At 38.8% G+C, this 17,370-nt stretch overlaps 3 protein-coding genes across 6 annotated transcripts in view; 1 reads left to right on the top strand and 2 right to left on the bottom strand.

Annotated features, from left to right (window-relative positions):
* The window catches only part of g (adaptor-related protein complex 3, delta 1 subunit-like garnet), a 66,729-nt gene extending 59,874 nt beyond the window's left edge, over window positions 1-6,855 (bottom strand). For all 3 annotated transcript variants that reach the window (XM_080277068.1, XM_080277067.1, XM_080277066.1), the window contains exons 1-2: window positions 6,632-6,855; window positions 2,098-2,193 (exon numbers count right to left, since the gene is read on the bottom strand). In XM_080277068.1, the coding sequence (XP_080133194.1) occupies window positions 2,098-2,193; window positions 6,632-6,727 (192 nt within the window). In that variant the 5' untranslated portion in view covers window positions 6,728-6,855. The remainder of the gene's footprint in view (window positions 1-2,097; window positions 2,194-6,631) is intronic.
* Window positions 6,856-7,602: 747 nt separating this feature from the next.
* LOC145405846 (nuclear RNA export factor 1-like) lies at window positions 7,603-14,053 on the top strand. The gene is made up of 2 exons (XM_080277094.1): window positions 7,603-7,678; window positions 11,553-14,053. Exon 2 carries the CDS (start codon window positions 11,578-11,580, stop codon window positions 13,009-13,011), a length of 1,434 nt encoding a protein of 477 aa, XP_080133220.1. The 5' UTR covers window positions 7,603-7,678; window positions 11,553-11,577; the 3' UTR covers window positions 13,012-14,053.
* A 699-nt stretch (window positions 14,054-14,752) lies between these two features.
* Window positions 14,753-17,370, bottom strand: part of LOC145405847 (protein lethal(2)essential for life) — a 37,631-nt gene continuing 35,013 nt past the window's right edge. For both annotated transcript variants that reach the window (XM_080277096.1, XM_080277095.1), the window contains one exon: window positions 14,753-15,533. In XM_080277096.1, the coding sequence (XP_080133222.1) occupies window positions 15,336-15,533 (198 nt within the window). In that variant the 3' untranslated portion in view covers window positions 14,753-15,335. The remainder of the gene's footprint in view (window positions 15,534-17,370) is intronic.

Here is a 17,370-nt window from a genome sequence, read left to right on the forward strand (position 1 = left end):
GCACAGGAGCCAGGGGCTACATAAGTTGGTCCTAACATTAAAGATGAGAGTGACCAGCCTCACTCATCCCTGAATGGCATTACGTGGGCAATAAACCCAACCACCCCTTGGATATAAACCTACACAGGCTCAATCTGACTGGAGCGCCTTAATTATCCACTAAACTATCAGACACCATAATTTAGTTATATGGTTACCACCCAGCATGGTAAATGGTTTCTTGATGTACAGGAAACCATTTGGCTTGTCACTCAGTGTAGAGTCACCCATATGCAGATGGAAGAGGAAAGAATGAAGGCAAGAAAGGCAAAAGAGTGAATGTAAAGTCACCTGTGGACAGAAGGAAGAGGAAAGAATGAAGAAAAGAAAGACAGAAGTGGAAGGAAAGAAGAGAGGAAAAGACAGACACCCAAAGCAGCACTACATCAAGTGAATGCATGGTGAGCACTCCCATCGTACACCAAAAAGAAATGTAACTTCATAAATAGTGCACCAACTAGTCACCATAGTGTGATGGCAACAGAAGCCCTGTGTAGCGGCAACATTGAGCTTTAGTCTAACACTAGCCACTTTATGTCATGTCACTTAGTCATCAAGGTACAAGCACTTGAGTGAACATGTGTTTCGTGCACTTGGCGATTTGATGCAAGTTCAGCAATGAAGGATCTTGAGGAGCAACACGTTTGCATGAAATTTTTTTCCAAACTGGGGAAAACTCTGACTTTCTGAAAAATGTCATAACGCGTGATGAAGCGTGGGTGTACGGCTATGATGTTGAGACAAAACGGCACTCGTTGCAGCGGGTTGGAACATCGTCATCATGATTAAAAAAAAAAAAAAGGACGTCAGAGTTGCTCAAATGTGAAGGTGATGTTAATTGTCTTTTTATGGGAAGGGTGTTGTTCATCATAAGGTCTAAGTTTCTCCCATATGGTCAGACAATCAATAAAGAGTTTTATTGAATATTCTAAAGCATCTTAGGGAAGCAGTGTGACGGAAGAGGCCCGAGGGATGGACAAACAAAACCTGGATGCCACACCATGACAATGAACCTGCTCATACGTCACTCCTTTTCTGTGACTTTTTGGCAAAGCATGAGACAAGTATCATTCCCCAGCTGCCCTGCTCTCCATATTTGACCCCTTGGGACTTTTTCTTTGTTCCCAAAGTTGAAATCCACCCTCAAAGGTTGCCAATTTCATACAATATAGGAGATAGAAGAAAATTCGCCAAGTGCACTAAGCACACATTCACTTAAGCGTGTGTACTTCTATGACTATGCGACATGGCGTGATGCAGCTAGTGTTAGACTAAAGCTCAAAGTAGCCACTACACACCGATCTTGTCCCACTCACGCTATGCGAGTTAGTTGGTTGGCTATTTAAAAGTTTGGTTTCTTTTTGGATAGACCTTGTATACCATCACCCACTTACAGTACTCAGTTGCATTCATGCTACATATCAGTGCAAACATGTGATATAGGATGGCATGTGTTGTTGACTGTCTACCTTGGAAATGGACTTTTGTGTCCAGAAATAAATACCCCTAAATAAATAGAAAACCATATAAAACCCCTAGGTCTCATAACACAAATACTCCTTACTTAACCTCTACAATGTGTGACTTTAAACAACTACTTTATGTACAACAGAACTGAGTGATGCATAAGCAGTTCCATCAGTTCCACAGTTAACAATACAGTATAAGGACAATGCGTACTCATTTCCACTAACTTTTAGGCAAAATCACGCTAAGCAACCCTTACATCACAACTTTAAACACACTGTCTTCATAAAGTAAATTGTGTTAATTTATCCCTTTCCTTTTTCTTTCATGAGGAGGAATACTGAAGAAGCAAAGCTTAATAGAAATTGCAGCAGTCAGAAGACTTACCTAAACTAAGTTTTACCTTCTGGGCCTAGGATGCTTGACAACTAACCTTAAGGGATTAACAACTTCATTGTCCAACACCAGTGTTCTATTAAATTTAACTATGGCAGCTTGCACAGCTTAATACAGTACCTGCATACTATAACTAGTGTACAATAAACTTGTAATACAAAGCAGGTAAACTATATTTAAATATCTAGCACTTACATAGGTAAGCTTGGCAACAGCATTTGCCTTGACAGCCAAGTTGTCCTGCCGCAGCTCTGTCTTGATTTCTTCCATACATTGTGAAATGTACTTGGACTGAAATAATGAGAGAAAAGTATTACAGGCAGCTTCACGGAATTTACAATACAGCAGAATCATATAATAATACAGTATAATGCAGGTGGACAGAACAACTGCAGTTAGGTTTGTGTACAAAGAATACAGAAAACATGCAACCCAAGAACAGTATTGTACACAGCATATGTATCACTGACTTAACCTGTGCCAAATAATATCAACAATCTTTTCGAAAGAGAGACTTAACTACAATTAACATACGGTAGTTAACTTGTCCACTAAGGAAGAGAGTGATGGGTTTAAATTGGAGTGACAGACTATGTGAATGCTGAAGACTGACAACAGGCTCTGTACTTGTAGTACGGGATCAGAATATTTGAGTCAGAGACAAGTGATGGATTGATAAAGCAGAAAGTACAGGTTGATAAGCATGAATGAAAATGCAAATAATATACCAGCCGTGTTCTGAACATTAGTTAATGACTGGAAACACTTGGCTGTAATGCCTTGAATGCAAGTGGCCGTCCTCGGACTGGATACAATGTGGTAACCAAACAAAACATACAGTAAAAGCTCGATTGACTGGCATCCGATGCATCGGCACATCTGTATAACCGGAATGCAAATTCAATCCAGCATGGGGTCGAAAATGAATCCTCATCTCATGATCCTAATGATCCCCCTATAAAACTTGACTAGTTTTGTACAGTACAGGATAAAGTAGTGTATGCAGCTAAGTTTTCAAAATCATTTTGGCCTGTAACATATGCTAAATAATTTTTGGTAATGTTTGTTGGTTTGTGTTCAGTCCTGTACCATTTCTCATGCTATTTTTTTTTGTGTATTGTAGTGTACCTGTAGTGCATCTAATACTGAATAATGAACTTTATGAAATAAAGTCCCAAGTTTGGTCTTATTTCATTTGTATGATCTCCCACAAAATTTCTAAGAGTAACATTCGATTATCTGGAAAATTCCATATCCAGAATGGAAGAATCCCCATCCATTCCGGTTAACTGAGCTTTCACTGTAAAAAGATACCAATGTGCTTAAGAGGTATGAGGGTAATGGGGACTCCTAGTCTCTTCCATCCAAGTGACCCCTACTAAATCAATTTAAAGTTCGTGGAAAAAAAAAAAAAAAAAATCTTGCTGGAATATAGTAAAATCAACCACAGCTCTGCTGAATGCTTTTGAGCTGCAAGGTAAGGAAACAACATGATCAGCCCAGTATATCTGGAGGTAGAACAGTTAGAGACAAGTATGATGTTACTCAAGGCAGGTGTAAATTCCAATGCAGGCACTTTGTGTACTTTATTATGTGTTGCATGTGTTTGTAGTTGTCCCTTACAGGATTAAGGCACCTGACACGACATGGACAGATAGTGTTGTGTACTGTATATGTGTTTTGCATGCATTTGTATGCTATGGTACCATACATGAGCTTTCTGTGCTGTGTCAATGTTTTGTGTGTTTTATTGTAATGAGCTTTTTTGTGTGTGTTTGTTATATGTGCTTTGTGCATTTTCTATGTGTTATATGTATGAGCTTTATGCATGTACTGCATATGTTATAGTATTTGTGTCAAAAAGGTGTTCAGGGTAACTTACTGGTGAAGACATCATGGTAAAAAGGGTAGCTATGGCTGATTGGCCAATACAATATATACCGGTAGTTACATATGGTATTTAATGGTATATACAGCATGCATATTTTTTTACTGAAGGGGTTTCCATACATAAGACACATCCACAAATATAAACTCAGTTAGAAGTTGATGATCCAAAGGAATGATAAAGGATACAAAAGAATTACTGATTATAATCAATGTCATGTACACACACTCAAAAAAGTATTGTTACAGGGGGGGGGTCCGGTGAGTTTCATGGTGAACAATCTAGCTGTCTCGGTAGGGCTGGAGGAAGGCTGTTAACAAACGTTTCATTCGTGGTGGCAGTTTGTATTGCACAGAAGGTGTGACGATACTTTTTTGAGAGTGTACATCTCCACTCATGAGTGATGTACATGACAAGCTGCATCCCTTATTTCTATCAGGTAGCTGACACAATGATTTGTCATTGTTAAATGCTGGAAAATCTATTATCAACAATCCTCAACAGCTTGAACTTTTTTCTCTTTCTTCATTAACTCACACTAGGGGCCACAGATTCAAGTTGGCCAAGCCCCGCACTCCGGGCGAGTGTAGACGCAGGTTCAGAGGTATAGACCTCTGGAATTCTCTGTCAGATGATGCTGTTAGCACTGAATCAGTTGTACCCTATCATTTAAAAAGTCCCTCCACTCACAACTAAGTCACATCTTGTGCAATAATACTGAATAACTATGATTCATAATTTGAAGTCCTTCTAGCAGTGTAACTACCCTGCATATGGCACAAAACTCAGCCCCAACTCTATTATCTATTCTGGTGACAATGTGTATGGGAAATAGGGCCACCATGCCAGCAGGTATGGGTTGCCCTAATTCTTGAATAGCAGATTCCAACAAAAGTAAAGTTATGGTGTTTGAGAGGAATGAAGTCACAGAGTGTGCAGTGAGGTTGGATGGTGAGGATATGGAGAATGTGAGTGCATTCAAGTACTTGGGTAGTGTGATGAGTAAGGATGGAACTTTGGGGGATGAAGTGCGTGAAAGGGTACAGCAGGGAAGGAAGGTTGTTGGTACACTGAAAGCAGTGATGAGAAACAGGGAGGTGAGTATGGAAGTTAAGAAGTCACTGCATGATAGTATTGTGATCCCTACCCTGACGTATGGAAGCGAGGCGTGGACCTTGCAAGAGGGGAACAAGTCAAGAGTGAGAGCAGTGGAAATGAGTTACTTGAGAGGAGCATGTGGAGTGACATGGAGGGACAGGTTGACGAATGAAGAAGTGAAGGAACGTTGTGGGGTAGATGTGGATGTGGTTGAGAAGATTAGGAGAAATACACTGAGGTGGTTTGGACATGTGGAGAGAATGGAGAATGAAAGACTGACTAAGAGGGTGTATGTAGGTGAGGTGGAGGGAGGGAGAGGGAGGGGTAGACCGAGGATGAGGTGGAGGGATGGAGTTGAGAGGTATATGAGGGAGGGGGGGGTGAGTTGGGGGGAGGGTAGTCAAATGGTGGATGACAGAGTGACTTGGAGGCGTTTTGTCTGCGGCCACCCTTTGCGGGATTAGGGCGTCGGGCTATAGATGGATAGATAGATAGATTCCAACAAGGTACTGTTAAATTGTAACAGGGTAGCTGACCAGGTGAGTAAACCAGTTTTAACCTCACATTTCTCTGCTCTCTATACCCCTCCCCAATTTGGTAAAAAACTACAATAAAGTTGATGGTACTTGAATAAATACACTGTAATGTAAGAACTGGAGACATGTAGGTGAGGCGAGAAACAGAGTGCCTATAGGTGCATCCCTATCCTGTCATTATACTGATGGAGTTCAGGTTGCTGGAACTTTGGGGCAAATGGTGTCATTTTTATTGACAGATGATAAAATTACACATGTACTACAAAATGTAGAGCAGTCTCACAAAAGAACTACAGACAAAAAGGGTGATGGTCAAGAATACGATTGACTGAAGAATTAGACAAATTGGTTAAAAAAAAAAAAAAAAAAAAAAAAGTATGATGAAGGCAGGATGAGATACACCCCCACTCACAACCTGGTCATGACTAACATTATGTATCCTTGGACTACTTGGGCATGACTGGAAAAGTGCCAGATATTGCTTGCTATTTCTATCTATTCCCAGATACCTTAATCTTACCATTTAATATACTGTTATGAATCTAAAACAGTAAATCAAACCTCACTAATATTTTGCAAGATTAGCTTTATTTCTTCAACACCATACCGTAACTTTGGAGATCAGGTAAGACATTGGAAACACATCCCCAAAACTGGAAAAACAGTTCTGCTGTCTCAGACTCCCTATCCAGTAAAGGGTTGGTTGCCAGAGCCAAGGAGTTCTGCCTAAAACTTAAAAGTGAGTCATCATTTCTTTGGCGATCGTACCTGCAAGAACATTAGTTCTTTCTGTCTCTATGGATGTTACTGGACACGATGCACAAGTGGTTCTGAATGGCTGATTGATTCTGACTTGACTAAAGGCTCTAAAAAATACATAAATCCTCCCAGTATGTAAATACTTTGTGTGACAGTGATTTAGAAAGTGTCACACACTACATACATCGCTATTAATGAATCCTTATCATAAATGTACACTAAAAGCCATCTGGCATTAACAACCTAAACTATAAACCTAATAAACATTAGAATAAATAGCCTAACGCTGTAAATTTGCTTATATTTATCTTGATAATTAGGGCATCAGAAATTTTGCTCAACTATGCAAGGTATAACAATAAATACTTAAAATAAATGTTCCTCAACGATCCTGGAACATGCTTCTGTTACCTCATACCAAATCCAATGGATCACTGTCCTGGCTTACCTCTGTTTCCTTATTGTTGCGAATGCCCCGTACCAGATCTGTCAAGTTCTTATCAAACATTCGTTCCAGGTTTCCTTTCACTTTCCGCAGTGCCATCTTGATTAATTTCGCTTTCCTTTCTTTGATATTCTTATAAACCACACATAATTTAACGTCGATAGGTTCGCATCATCATTAAATTACATATTCCTAGACTTCACCTCCGGTCTGACAGAGCTACCAGATGTTGTCAGTAGTGGCAGCACAGGTAGTAGGGCAAGTCATGTGACCCATGACGTCGCACCTCCCAGCAGCCCTCCTCCAGACAGAAGACGCTCTTTCTAATTAATCGGCAATATTTTGGCGGCAATAATAGCCATGGATTTGATAGCCTAGGTTATCTATGATGAAGATAAAGTAAATAATGGGGAAAACCTGAGGGTTTCTATATGAATCTGAAGTTGAAAAATGCAAGAAATAACTTCCAAAGAGAGTAGATATAAGAAGATTCTTTCAATGTACATACAATAACAAATCTCCTGGGAATTTTCAATTTTGTATAAAAAATACAAGTGGCTATATCATAAACGAAATACATTTCATATACCAGAGCATTTTACATATGATAAGGGATTTGTTTATTACTACCAGGATTGCCAACATTACAAGCAGGGTTTTAGTTTTCGCTTAATTTAACATAAATATTGAATTCATATGCTGCTTCACTGTGACATTGAGAATTGTGTCTTTGTAACTATGAATGCTGAACGACATTTATAATGTGCTATTGCAAACTCAATACTTTTCAAAGTTTCATGAACCCAAGTCTAAGCTTTTAATGAATTCGCTAAATAGGAGAATATTTTGTGTGTTACCCTATAAACTAGTGAAATTTAATAAATAATTTGGAAAAGTTATTTTAGTAGGGAAAGAATGAGTGTCGGTACTCGGTAGTGTTGGTAAGTCTTTTCAGACAGGTAGTGGGGTGACAACAAGACCATGCAGCTCGGTAAAGCGAGGGCGGGGGAACTGTTAAACACTTGTTAATATTGCATACGTGTGCGTAGCGTAAGTACTGCCTCTTTTAACAGTATCATTGGACGATATGGTTAATGTTTTGTTGTGTAAATATGTCTTTTTTTCCTTTCATAATTTCATGAGACCTAGGTTTTTCATAACATTGGATTCTTTGGATGGAATTAGACAAATAATAATAATACTGTAGCTGTATCATTCTCGTGAATATCTTTTCCCTGAATTATGTAGCCGAGCAAAAAGTTTATCTTGCTGAGATATGCATCAACTGAAATAACATGTAGGTTGCCCTTTTATTTCATCTTTCACTGCCCCTTATTATTGGCGCTTTCAAGGATAGATTAGATCATTATGTTATTCCAGTAACTGAAAGGTAGGTTTTAAATAATAAGTATTTATGATATAAGCTTGTGATTGAAATTTTGTGACAAAACAATGTACATAGCAACTTATAATCTTTGGCTATATATAAGTAATACCAATATTTATGTATGTTTTCCTTTTTATAATAATGAAGTTCATTGTGAACATGTAACTTTATTTATATGTCATTGAAAGATGTCTTTGTTGAATCTGCATTCAAGATTGGCCGATAGATAGGAACTGTAAAAGAGACGTGTCTCAACCTCCCATGTATTTGAGCTACCGTAGGCAAGGATAATATATAATTTGGGGGACCCTTCTGTGTTTGTGTTAAGAAGTGTTTCTGTGATTGTCAGTATTGGCAAGTACTGTATTTATTTTATATATTTTCCCCAATTTTTTTCATTAGGTGTCATTTTTCCGTCATGTAGTAGTCATAATATGTTTTTTAGGTTGTCACTTTATCCTCCCGAGAAAAATCACGTAACTAACATGAGGACACAAATGGAGTGTTTTCATTGCTATTTTGTTTGATTTCATCATAGATATGCTCAGGAATTATTTTCCTTCATTTTCCATTTATTTGTGCTATTGATTTTCTTCTTGCTAGTAGGTTGTGGTGACCATCATCCACTCACTTGATGTAGTGCTGCCTACTTCATTCTTCACCTTTACCACTTGTTCTGTATCTGCCCTCTCTCTTCATATTCCTCCCACTTTTTATTACCTTTTTTTTCCCCTTTCAGGTGGCTTTACATTGAGTGACAAGATAGATGATCTCCAGCATGCCAGGAAACTATTTACAGTGCTGGTTGGTAACCATATAACCAACCCATAAGTGTTCCCTATGTGTCAGCAAGTTGGTTGGTGGAGGGTTAGTGCCCCTTCCTGTAAAACAACCAACTCAAAGAAAATGACCACCCCTTACAGGATTATGGTGTCTGGCTATAGCTAGACACTGGTAGATAGATTTTTTTTTTTTCTTTATTCAGGAAATGTAGATGATCCAGTACAAGCAAACCCTGATTTACAATACCCCTAGATGCGATACCTCGGAATAGTGATGGGGGTAAAAATACCACCCTACCCCACCTAGCGTAAGCCTACCTCTGGTTTTGCATTTTATTTATTTACTGTTTTTTTTTTTTTTTTTTTTTTTAACCAATTTTGATAATATTTTAGACTTGAATTTTGTGTTTAGGTTGATCTGTATGTGGATGGGGTTATAAAAGAGATACAAGGTAGGGCAGTAGATGTTGGAGTGGCCTTAATGAGAGAGGGCAGTGTTTGGAAACTCACTGTGCTGTTGTTTGCAGATGATACTGTGTTGTTGAGTGAAGACGAAGGGGAGCTGTAAGGCATGATGGATGAGTTTGGGAGAGTATGTAAGAAATGGAATCAAAAGGTGAGTGTAGGGAAGAGTAAAGTTATGGTCTTCGAGAGAAGTGAGGTCAGTGAATGTACAGTGAAGTTGGATGAGGGGGAAATGGAAACTTTGAGTGCATTTAAGTACTTGGGTAGTGTGATGAGTAAGGATGGAAGTTTGGGGGGTGAAGTGCATGAAAGAGTACAACAAGGAAGAAAGGTTGCTGGTTCTTTGAAAGCAGTGATAAGAAACTGGGAAGTGAGCATGGAAGTGAAAAAGTTACATGACAGTATTGTAATACCAACTCTAACATATGGAAGTGAAACTTGGACCTTGTTGGAGGGACACAAGTCAAGAGTGAGAGAAGTGGAAATGAGTTATTTGAGAGGAGCATGTGGAGTCACATGGAGAGACAAAATGACAAATGAGGAAGTGAAGGAGCATTGTGGGATGGATGTGGATGTGATAGGAAGTGTTAGGAGAAACACATTGATGTGGTTTGGCCATGTGGAGAGAATGGAGAGTGAGAGACTGATGAGGAGAGTGTATATGAGTGAGATGGAGGGAGGGCAATGGAGGGGGAGGCCAAGGATGAGATAGAGGGATGGAGTGGAGAGGTATATGAGAGGGGGGGAATATTATTCGTATTAATTTTTTTAGGAGCCAACCCCTGTAGGCTACTTTATTATTTCAAATTAGTTTTAATTGCCTTTGTTTTTATTCGAGTTCGAGGAACTCTACCACGCAGGGTAGTGAAATGGCGGAGAACAGGGCGACATGGAGGCGATTTGTTTGTGGCCACCCTGTACAGGATTAAGGCGTCTGGCAGTAGATAGTTGATTTATAAACTGTTTTTAGACTTAGATTAATGTGTCATAGGTGGGGTGAACACTGTCATTTGGGGTACGGATTCTCACTCATTATCCGAGGTACGAAACATTGTGGACAACTGGGCGACTAAACAAAGAATATTTCGTGTTTGACCAATGAACAACCAACCTGTCATGGAATACTTATGGGGACTAATTTTAAATATTAACAATTATGAAAGCATTAAAGAGTAAATATTTCCAGCTTTGGTGAAAACTGTGACATTGATAAATCATGTGTTTAAATTCAGGATGTTCAAGGGAAAATGCTTTGAAAATACAAAGGAATATATAAATAAATGTTGGACAATAAGAGGGAAAAATTAAAGGAGCTCAGCAACCAGAACAGTAACTAAAATGACATAAAGAGAGGCCATTGAAAAGTCTATCCCGAGTGCATCAGCGATCAAACATCAGCGATTCTCCGTCACAACAGTTCGCACCTTGGACGATTCTGCATCATTCATACGTTATTATTATGCATAACAAGTGTTTATTTAATTGTCGCAGGAGTGTCTGATGGCAGGATTGTATACAGTGCTGCTGCTTCTTCTCTACTGAGTTTGAATACGAGTCAGAGATCGCATTCTCCAGTGATCTTGACTGGGTACAAGCAAGACAGGGACTGGTTTTAGGCTTAGGTTAACTTCTTTTACAGCTGTTAGACCATGTAGATTGGCTTTAAACTTTTTTTTTTTTTGACTCATTTGGGTGGGTTTAGAACTTGGTTGGGGGGAAACCCGAGGCCCAGAAATGCATCCCTATACTTTACATGTTAAATCTACCCCGAGAGACGATACCCTGCCTAGCGATGGGTTTTTACTGAACCAATTGCTTTGTTAAACTGGGGTTTGCCTGTACTGTACGTAAGTGATAGTGTGAGCTGTTGCACAGAACATGGTGCAGTGCTGCTTTTTCTCGGTTGTTAGATCCTACCTGCCTAGTATTGATGAGGAGCCTACACATATAAGTGCTATGCACCCTGAATGGAGCAACTGTGGTGTCCACCTAGTGCCAAACCTCCTCGTATTTCCGTGACCCTTGCTGTGGGAAGGACACTCGTCCAGTCCTGGTGAGGCACTGTCTATCACCAGGGGACACCAGATCCTTACAGAATGTATGTACAGTACTGTACTGTACCTGTATGATGACAGCCCCACCGAAACATTTGCTCGGTCAAACAGACGGGTTAAGCAAAAACAACCTACCACAATGTTTTAGGTGAGAATTTGGGTGGTGATGATGATAACTGTGATGAAAGTGTACAGTACAAATTAAGGAGTCATAGTGAATAGTTTTTATTTTTCAGATTGACATATTGTCACTGAAACATCATGGGCCGGAAATCAAAGCTGAGGAGAAGGAAGAGGGAAGAGGACTTCCTGGGAGCCAGCAGTGACCTGATGGCTCTGGGCTTAGATGATGAGGACAAGCCAATGAGTGCCAAACAGAGTTCCAAGCTTAAGAAGAAGCAACGGAAGCAGATGAGAAAGCAAGCAAAACATGAAAAAGATAAAAGCCGGTACCCCCAGCACAAGCGGGAAAAGAGAAGCTCTGAATCCACAAAACACAGCAAATGGCATTGCATTAAGGTGCATGGTGGAGACATGGTTGAAAAGCATTTCCTGTACACAAGCATAGGCAATTTTGTTGATGTGGAGTTTCAGCCACTTGGCTTTCATAAAATTGACAAAATGAGTTGCTTCTATTTGGAAAACAATGAGCCTGCTGCCACTGCAATTGGAGGTTTAAACAAGAGATTGCAGGGCTCAGATGGCAGTTTGTTGAAAATTGCCGTGACCAGTTGCCAGACCCCTGACTTAGTACTCAATTCTGATCAGATGGAGGTCCTAAAATGTGTCCTGGCTCGACGATTCAATGGGTCTTCTTGCTTGTTAGATCTGACTGACCTACACCACGACTCTGGATTGGTTGAAAAAGATATGCTAGTTTCACTTGCATCACCCATGATCTTTAAGCAAGTATTACGAATTATCAGAGAAAATGTTCCTCATATAAAGGCACTAAACCTGAGTAAAAACAACCTTCGTGTGGGCTCCTTAAAGATGTTTCAGAGCTTGCAAACAGGAACTTCGCAACTGAATGCTTTAAACTTGGGGCATAATTATATTGGTGATATACAAGTTCTGAAATGTATAAAGATGTTTCCTATTACAGAGTTGAGCTTAGAATTCAATCCACTTGTTGATCATTATAAGCAAAACCCAGTTAAGTATGTGTCATTAGCTAAGAAAGAGCTGCCAGGCTTAAAGCTCCTGGACTGTGTTGATGTTGATGCATATCTTTTGGAAAACGGAAAACCAAAGCTCATTCAGGAGCCAAAACTTCATTTAAGTGAAGGTGGTACAACCAGTAGCTCATCCAGTGTGTCAGAAGAAATGGTGCGTACCTACCTGGAGCAGTACTACTCCCTCATTGATACTCCAGAACGCAGCAACCTTGTGGCAGCGTACACACCTGATGCTGCCCTTGAAATAAAATCCACCATTGCATCTATTGGTGCTAATGTATTTGTTGGTCAGGACAAAATTCGTGAGGCCCTGGCACTGCTCCCAGCAACGCAGCATCAACATAGCTCTTTCTCTTTGGATGTAAAGTTGTTGAATACATGTGCAGCCCAAGCCATTGTCAAGGGCCAGTGTCAGATTGCTGGGGTTGGCTCTGTAATTAATTTTTCTCATTCCATGAATATTGTTCCTTACAATGCAGGCTTGTGTTGTTCTCAAGCTGTGTTGGAAATGAGATGAGATTGCATTCATATTGGATACTGCACATGACATTGTATTCATATTGGATACATTTTGTACTGATACACAGTTCAGATTTCAAGATATGTACAGCACCTTCCACTAACCCTTTCCATTTGATGAGTCATCTCGGTTAAATTACATGGTGGTAGTGAATTTAAAAATGTCAGTATAATGTAAGGGTTACCAGGGATAAATTTAGTATTAATGGGAATAGTTGTCAAGATACTTTTTTTTTTTTTTTTTTTTTTTTTATAAAAATATATGAAAAGCATTGAGCTTTTGAAAATGACTTGGAATGACACATACCATAGCACTATTTTATACTAGCAAAGAGAATGGAGGAGAGAAAAAATAAGCAAAAAGAGTTTAGAATGGAGGAAAGGGGAAATTGGCAAAAGGATTAGGTTATCATTAAGAGGTGGAGATATAGAATGGTAAGAAAGCTTGCATCATGATATATACTGCAATTCTTAAATTTGCAACTAATCTCACTGTATTCCTCATCGCTCTACAGGTAGCCTATGACAGTTGACTACTGTTAGCCTAAAATGTAGCCCTCTTAGCCAATATCTTTTTAAAAGGGACAAGTTTTGTTTCTTCAAATAGCTGTGAAGGAAAGTACAGATTGTACCAGGTTTCAGGCTGAGATCACCCCAAATGGATTCCATTGAGTATTTGTAAAGACTAAGTACATCAGGTATTGTCATCAACAGGACCTTCCTGAAGACAGTCATTCCATGATCAGGTTGAAAACCTAGATAAATGAGATGATACAAGTCAGGAATATATATTTTATGTACAACCTGTTGGTGGACAACAATGAAGAAAATTTTAAGTATATTGTACAGTTGTGTTACTGTATTGTACTACCGGTATATTAGCTGTAGCTATTTTCATGGTTATTGATAAGTATTAAAAGTGCTATCAAATTGATTGATTGTCTGGTTTTATTTGATTAAATTACAGATACAGATATGTATTTTTTTTTATATCAGAATTGATTAACTGTCCTACGTTTCTAACCGTTAAACCTCATAAACATATCCAAGTACATTATAACCATATTGAATGCTCAGGATATGGATAATGCTATTTTGAACCAATCAGTGGGGTTTGTAGCATCAGAAATGGGAGTAAGAACAGTCAGGAGAGTGCACTTTAAATTAAATGTGCCGTACATCCATTCATGTCTTATTCCAGCCTCAGTTCTTTTCATTTTTCAACCTTCATACCTCTCTTCATATCGTTTACTTGAACACAAAGTACCAAGATGAGCAACTTGCGTGATCAAACAAACTTTCACATTCTCTTCTCTCAACTGCCACAGTAACTAGGTACCCTGGCATCTTTCTTTGTACATGCACATAATCAGTCAGGCTTTTTTCATGAACCCCATGGGCTCTTGAAACCATGTATGTGCTCCTTTGTGTTGTAGGTTGGCTGTATGAATTACTGTGTATATACCTAACCACCTTTTGTGAAATATCCTCATGCTGTTTGTTATTTTCCTCTGGCTTAACCAAAACGATTCATTACATCATTTGTGGGATGCATAAATACCAGTGCTCTTCCATTCAGGTTGCCTCTCACAACGCTTATCGATCCATTGGTGTATGTTGTTACTCTACCCACTTGATCCTAAAAATTTACCATTTTCCTTTTGATGCTTTGTGTCACATTCATGCTTTAGAACACAAGGAAGTGTCATGTTAGGTTGTTACAGAACTTAAAGGACATGTATATAGTCTACTTTATTTCTAGAAATTACAGTACACAAGTTTATAAAAATAACCAATTTAAACAAATCTGTGATGTCTTCAATCTTGACATTAATAACCTACAGCTGTGTATAAACTTTACCCAAACTTAATACCATGATGTTATAAACTTATACTGTACTCTGTGAGAGTCAGAGTTTAGAGGCACATATTCTGTAACCTAAATAAGTAAGCATTAAGCCTGTAACTGGATGTCTACACTCTTATATGTAAGAATAATGTGATACTGAAAATTTTGTCACACAAGGCTTAAGTATCACTGCAATTTAAGGCCAGAAATACACTGGTGTGTTATTGTCAGGAGTCATAGTGGCAGTAAAGTACCAATATCACAACAAATGATGAATAACAAGTACCATATACAGTGTAGCATTAAAGCCTGACAATGAACTTATAAATATTAAAGAACATAAAATTTTCTCTAGTGCATTCACAGAAAAGAGGTTTGGAATTTAAATACTGTATATGCAGCAACTTACAAATCATGTTTTACAGAAAATTCCTTAAGAAAAGTATGAGGTAAAATTTATCTGTACCAGATGTTTATTTCTGCGCAATAGGAATGACTTTCTCATCACTTCCAGCAATGGCTGGCAAAGGTGATTCTACAGTAAGTACACCATCCTTGGAAAGTGATGATTTGATCAGCTCAGGATTGGTCCCTTTGGGAAGCAGGAATTCTCGATTATATTCACGATAAACGGACCGACTGTCAGTCTTCTCTTCGTGTTTTGCATGTACCTGTAAGAAAATACATATAGTATAGGATAATGTTATATCAACTGATTCTTGACATACAAATGTCTACTGGGAACTTATACTGTATTATTGTAGCTTACATAGTACTTGACTGTTCTTTGTAGCAACAGACCTTGTACCTCTACCAATTCAAAATTTTTAAATGTCTTGATAAATATCTCAAAACTTACTTTAGTCTGTGTGGCCCCCAAACAGCTGGATTTCATGTATTACCAGGTAATACTTTAAGAATGACATCCTTTTATACATGCATCATCTAATCCCATGTTGCTCCATGAGGAGCATATGAGTCTGAAGCTAGGCAAGTCGGCCCTGACATTTAAGATGAGAGTGACCAGCCTTACTCATCCCTGAGTGGCATTACATGAGCAAAAAACCCCAACCATCCCTTGGATATAAACCTACACAGGCTCAATCTGACTAGAGTGCCCTAATTGCCCATTAAACCACCAGGCGCCATAGGTCAGTTATATGGTTACCACCCAGAGTAGTAAATAGTTTCCTGGTGTACAGGAAACCATTTGGCTTGTCATTCAGTGTAGAGTCACCCTTATATATAGATAGATAGATAGATAGATAGATATACAGTGAACTCTCAATTATCCGTCGTCAGAATATCCAGTGCAGCTACCTTGGCTCTGTTAAAGGAATATCTGGTGATTTTTATGCAACATCTGGGACAGAAACAGGTTGTAACCAGCAATCCAGTGCAATATCCAGCTTAGAGGGGTCTCAACTGTCTTGTAAACAGTAGCCAACCTGCGCCAAGGGAAATCCCGTAGCTCGGGAACCAATGAAAATGCTCAGTACTGTACTTGCCAGCCAATCAGAATCCATGATGGGCATGGGTTATCCAGCGCGCCAAGAATACTGCCGCACTCTCATTCTTGTCCGTGGATGTTGTGGAATCAAGCCGTGCCTGTGTGCTCCCGCTCTTCTGATCATGCGGTCACAAAACCCTGGTGCTTTGACTAACTCTGTGGCATCCTATGTTCAAACTACTGTACTGTATTTTATTGCAAAGCTAATGGCCTGTCAATGCTTATGTCCTAGTGCTCTGTTGTGACTGTTAAACTACCCCTGTGCTGTATTGTGTACCATACTGTTTATGAGTGCGAACCCCCCAGTGCTGTTTTTCCCCATCAATGCCAGCACTTGGTGAGTACATACAATAGTACACTATTTACTGTACTGTATCATTATTGTTTTAATATGCTTAGTTTCCATCTTTTATTCTTGGTAAAGTTTTTAAGATAGAGGGTTGAGACAGATAGAATCACAATACCCGGCTCAGAGCCGAATGTTGTGCTGGATATTCATTTTAATCGACATAGGACTTGGCTGAATTACAATGGATAGTTGAGAGTTTACCAGTACTGTGTATGTATGTATATATATATGTATACTGTATATATATATATATATATATATAGATAGATAGATAGATAGATATGTATAGATATATGTATGTGTATATATATATATAGATAGATAGATAGATAGATAGATAGATAGATATATGTGTGTGTATATATATATATAGATAGATAGATAGATAGATATGTATAGATATATGTGTGTGTGTATATATATATATATATATATATATATATATATTTCCTTCTTTCATTCATTATCTAATCCTGTGTTGCCTCATGAGGAGCGTAGAAGCCCAGGGCTAGGCTAGTTGGTCGTTGGTCCTGACATTTAAGATAAGGGAAAGCAGCTTCATTCATCCCTGAGTGGCATTACATGAGCAATAAACTCCAACCATTCCTTGGATATAAACCTGCCCAGGATCAATCTGATTGGAGTACCT

The sequence above is a fragment of the Coenobita brevimanus genome, chromosome 68 (assembly GCF_032717465.1).
Source record: "Coenobita brevimanus isolate Jiangsu-jjx chromosome 68, ASM3271746v2, whole genome shotgun sequence".
In the NCBI taxonomy this organism is placed as follows: domain Eukaryota; kingdom Metazoa; phylum Arthropoda; class Malacostraca; order Decapoda; family Coenobitidae; genus Coenobita; species Coenobita brevimanus.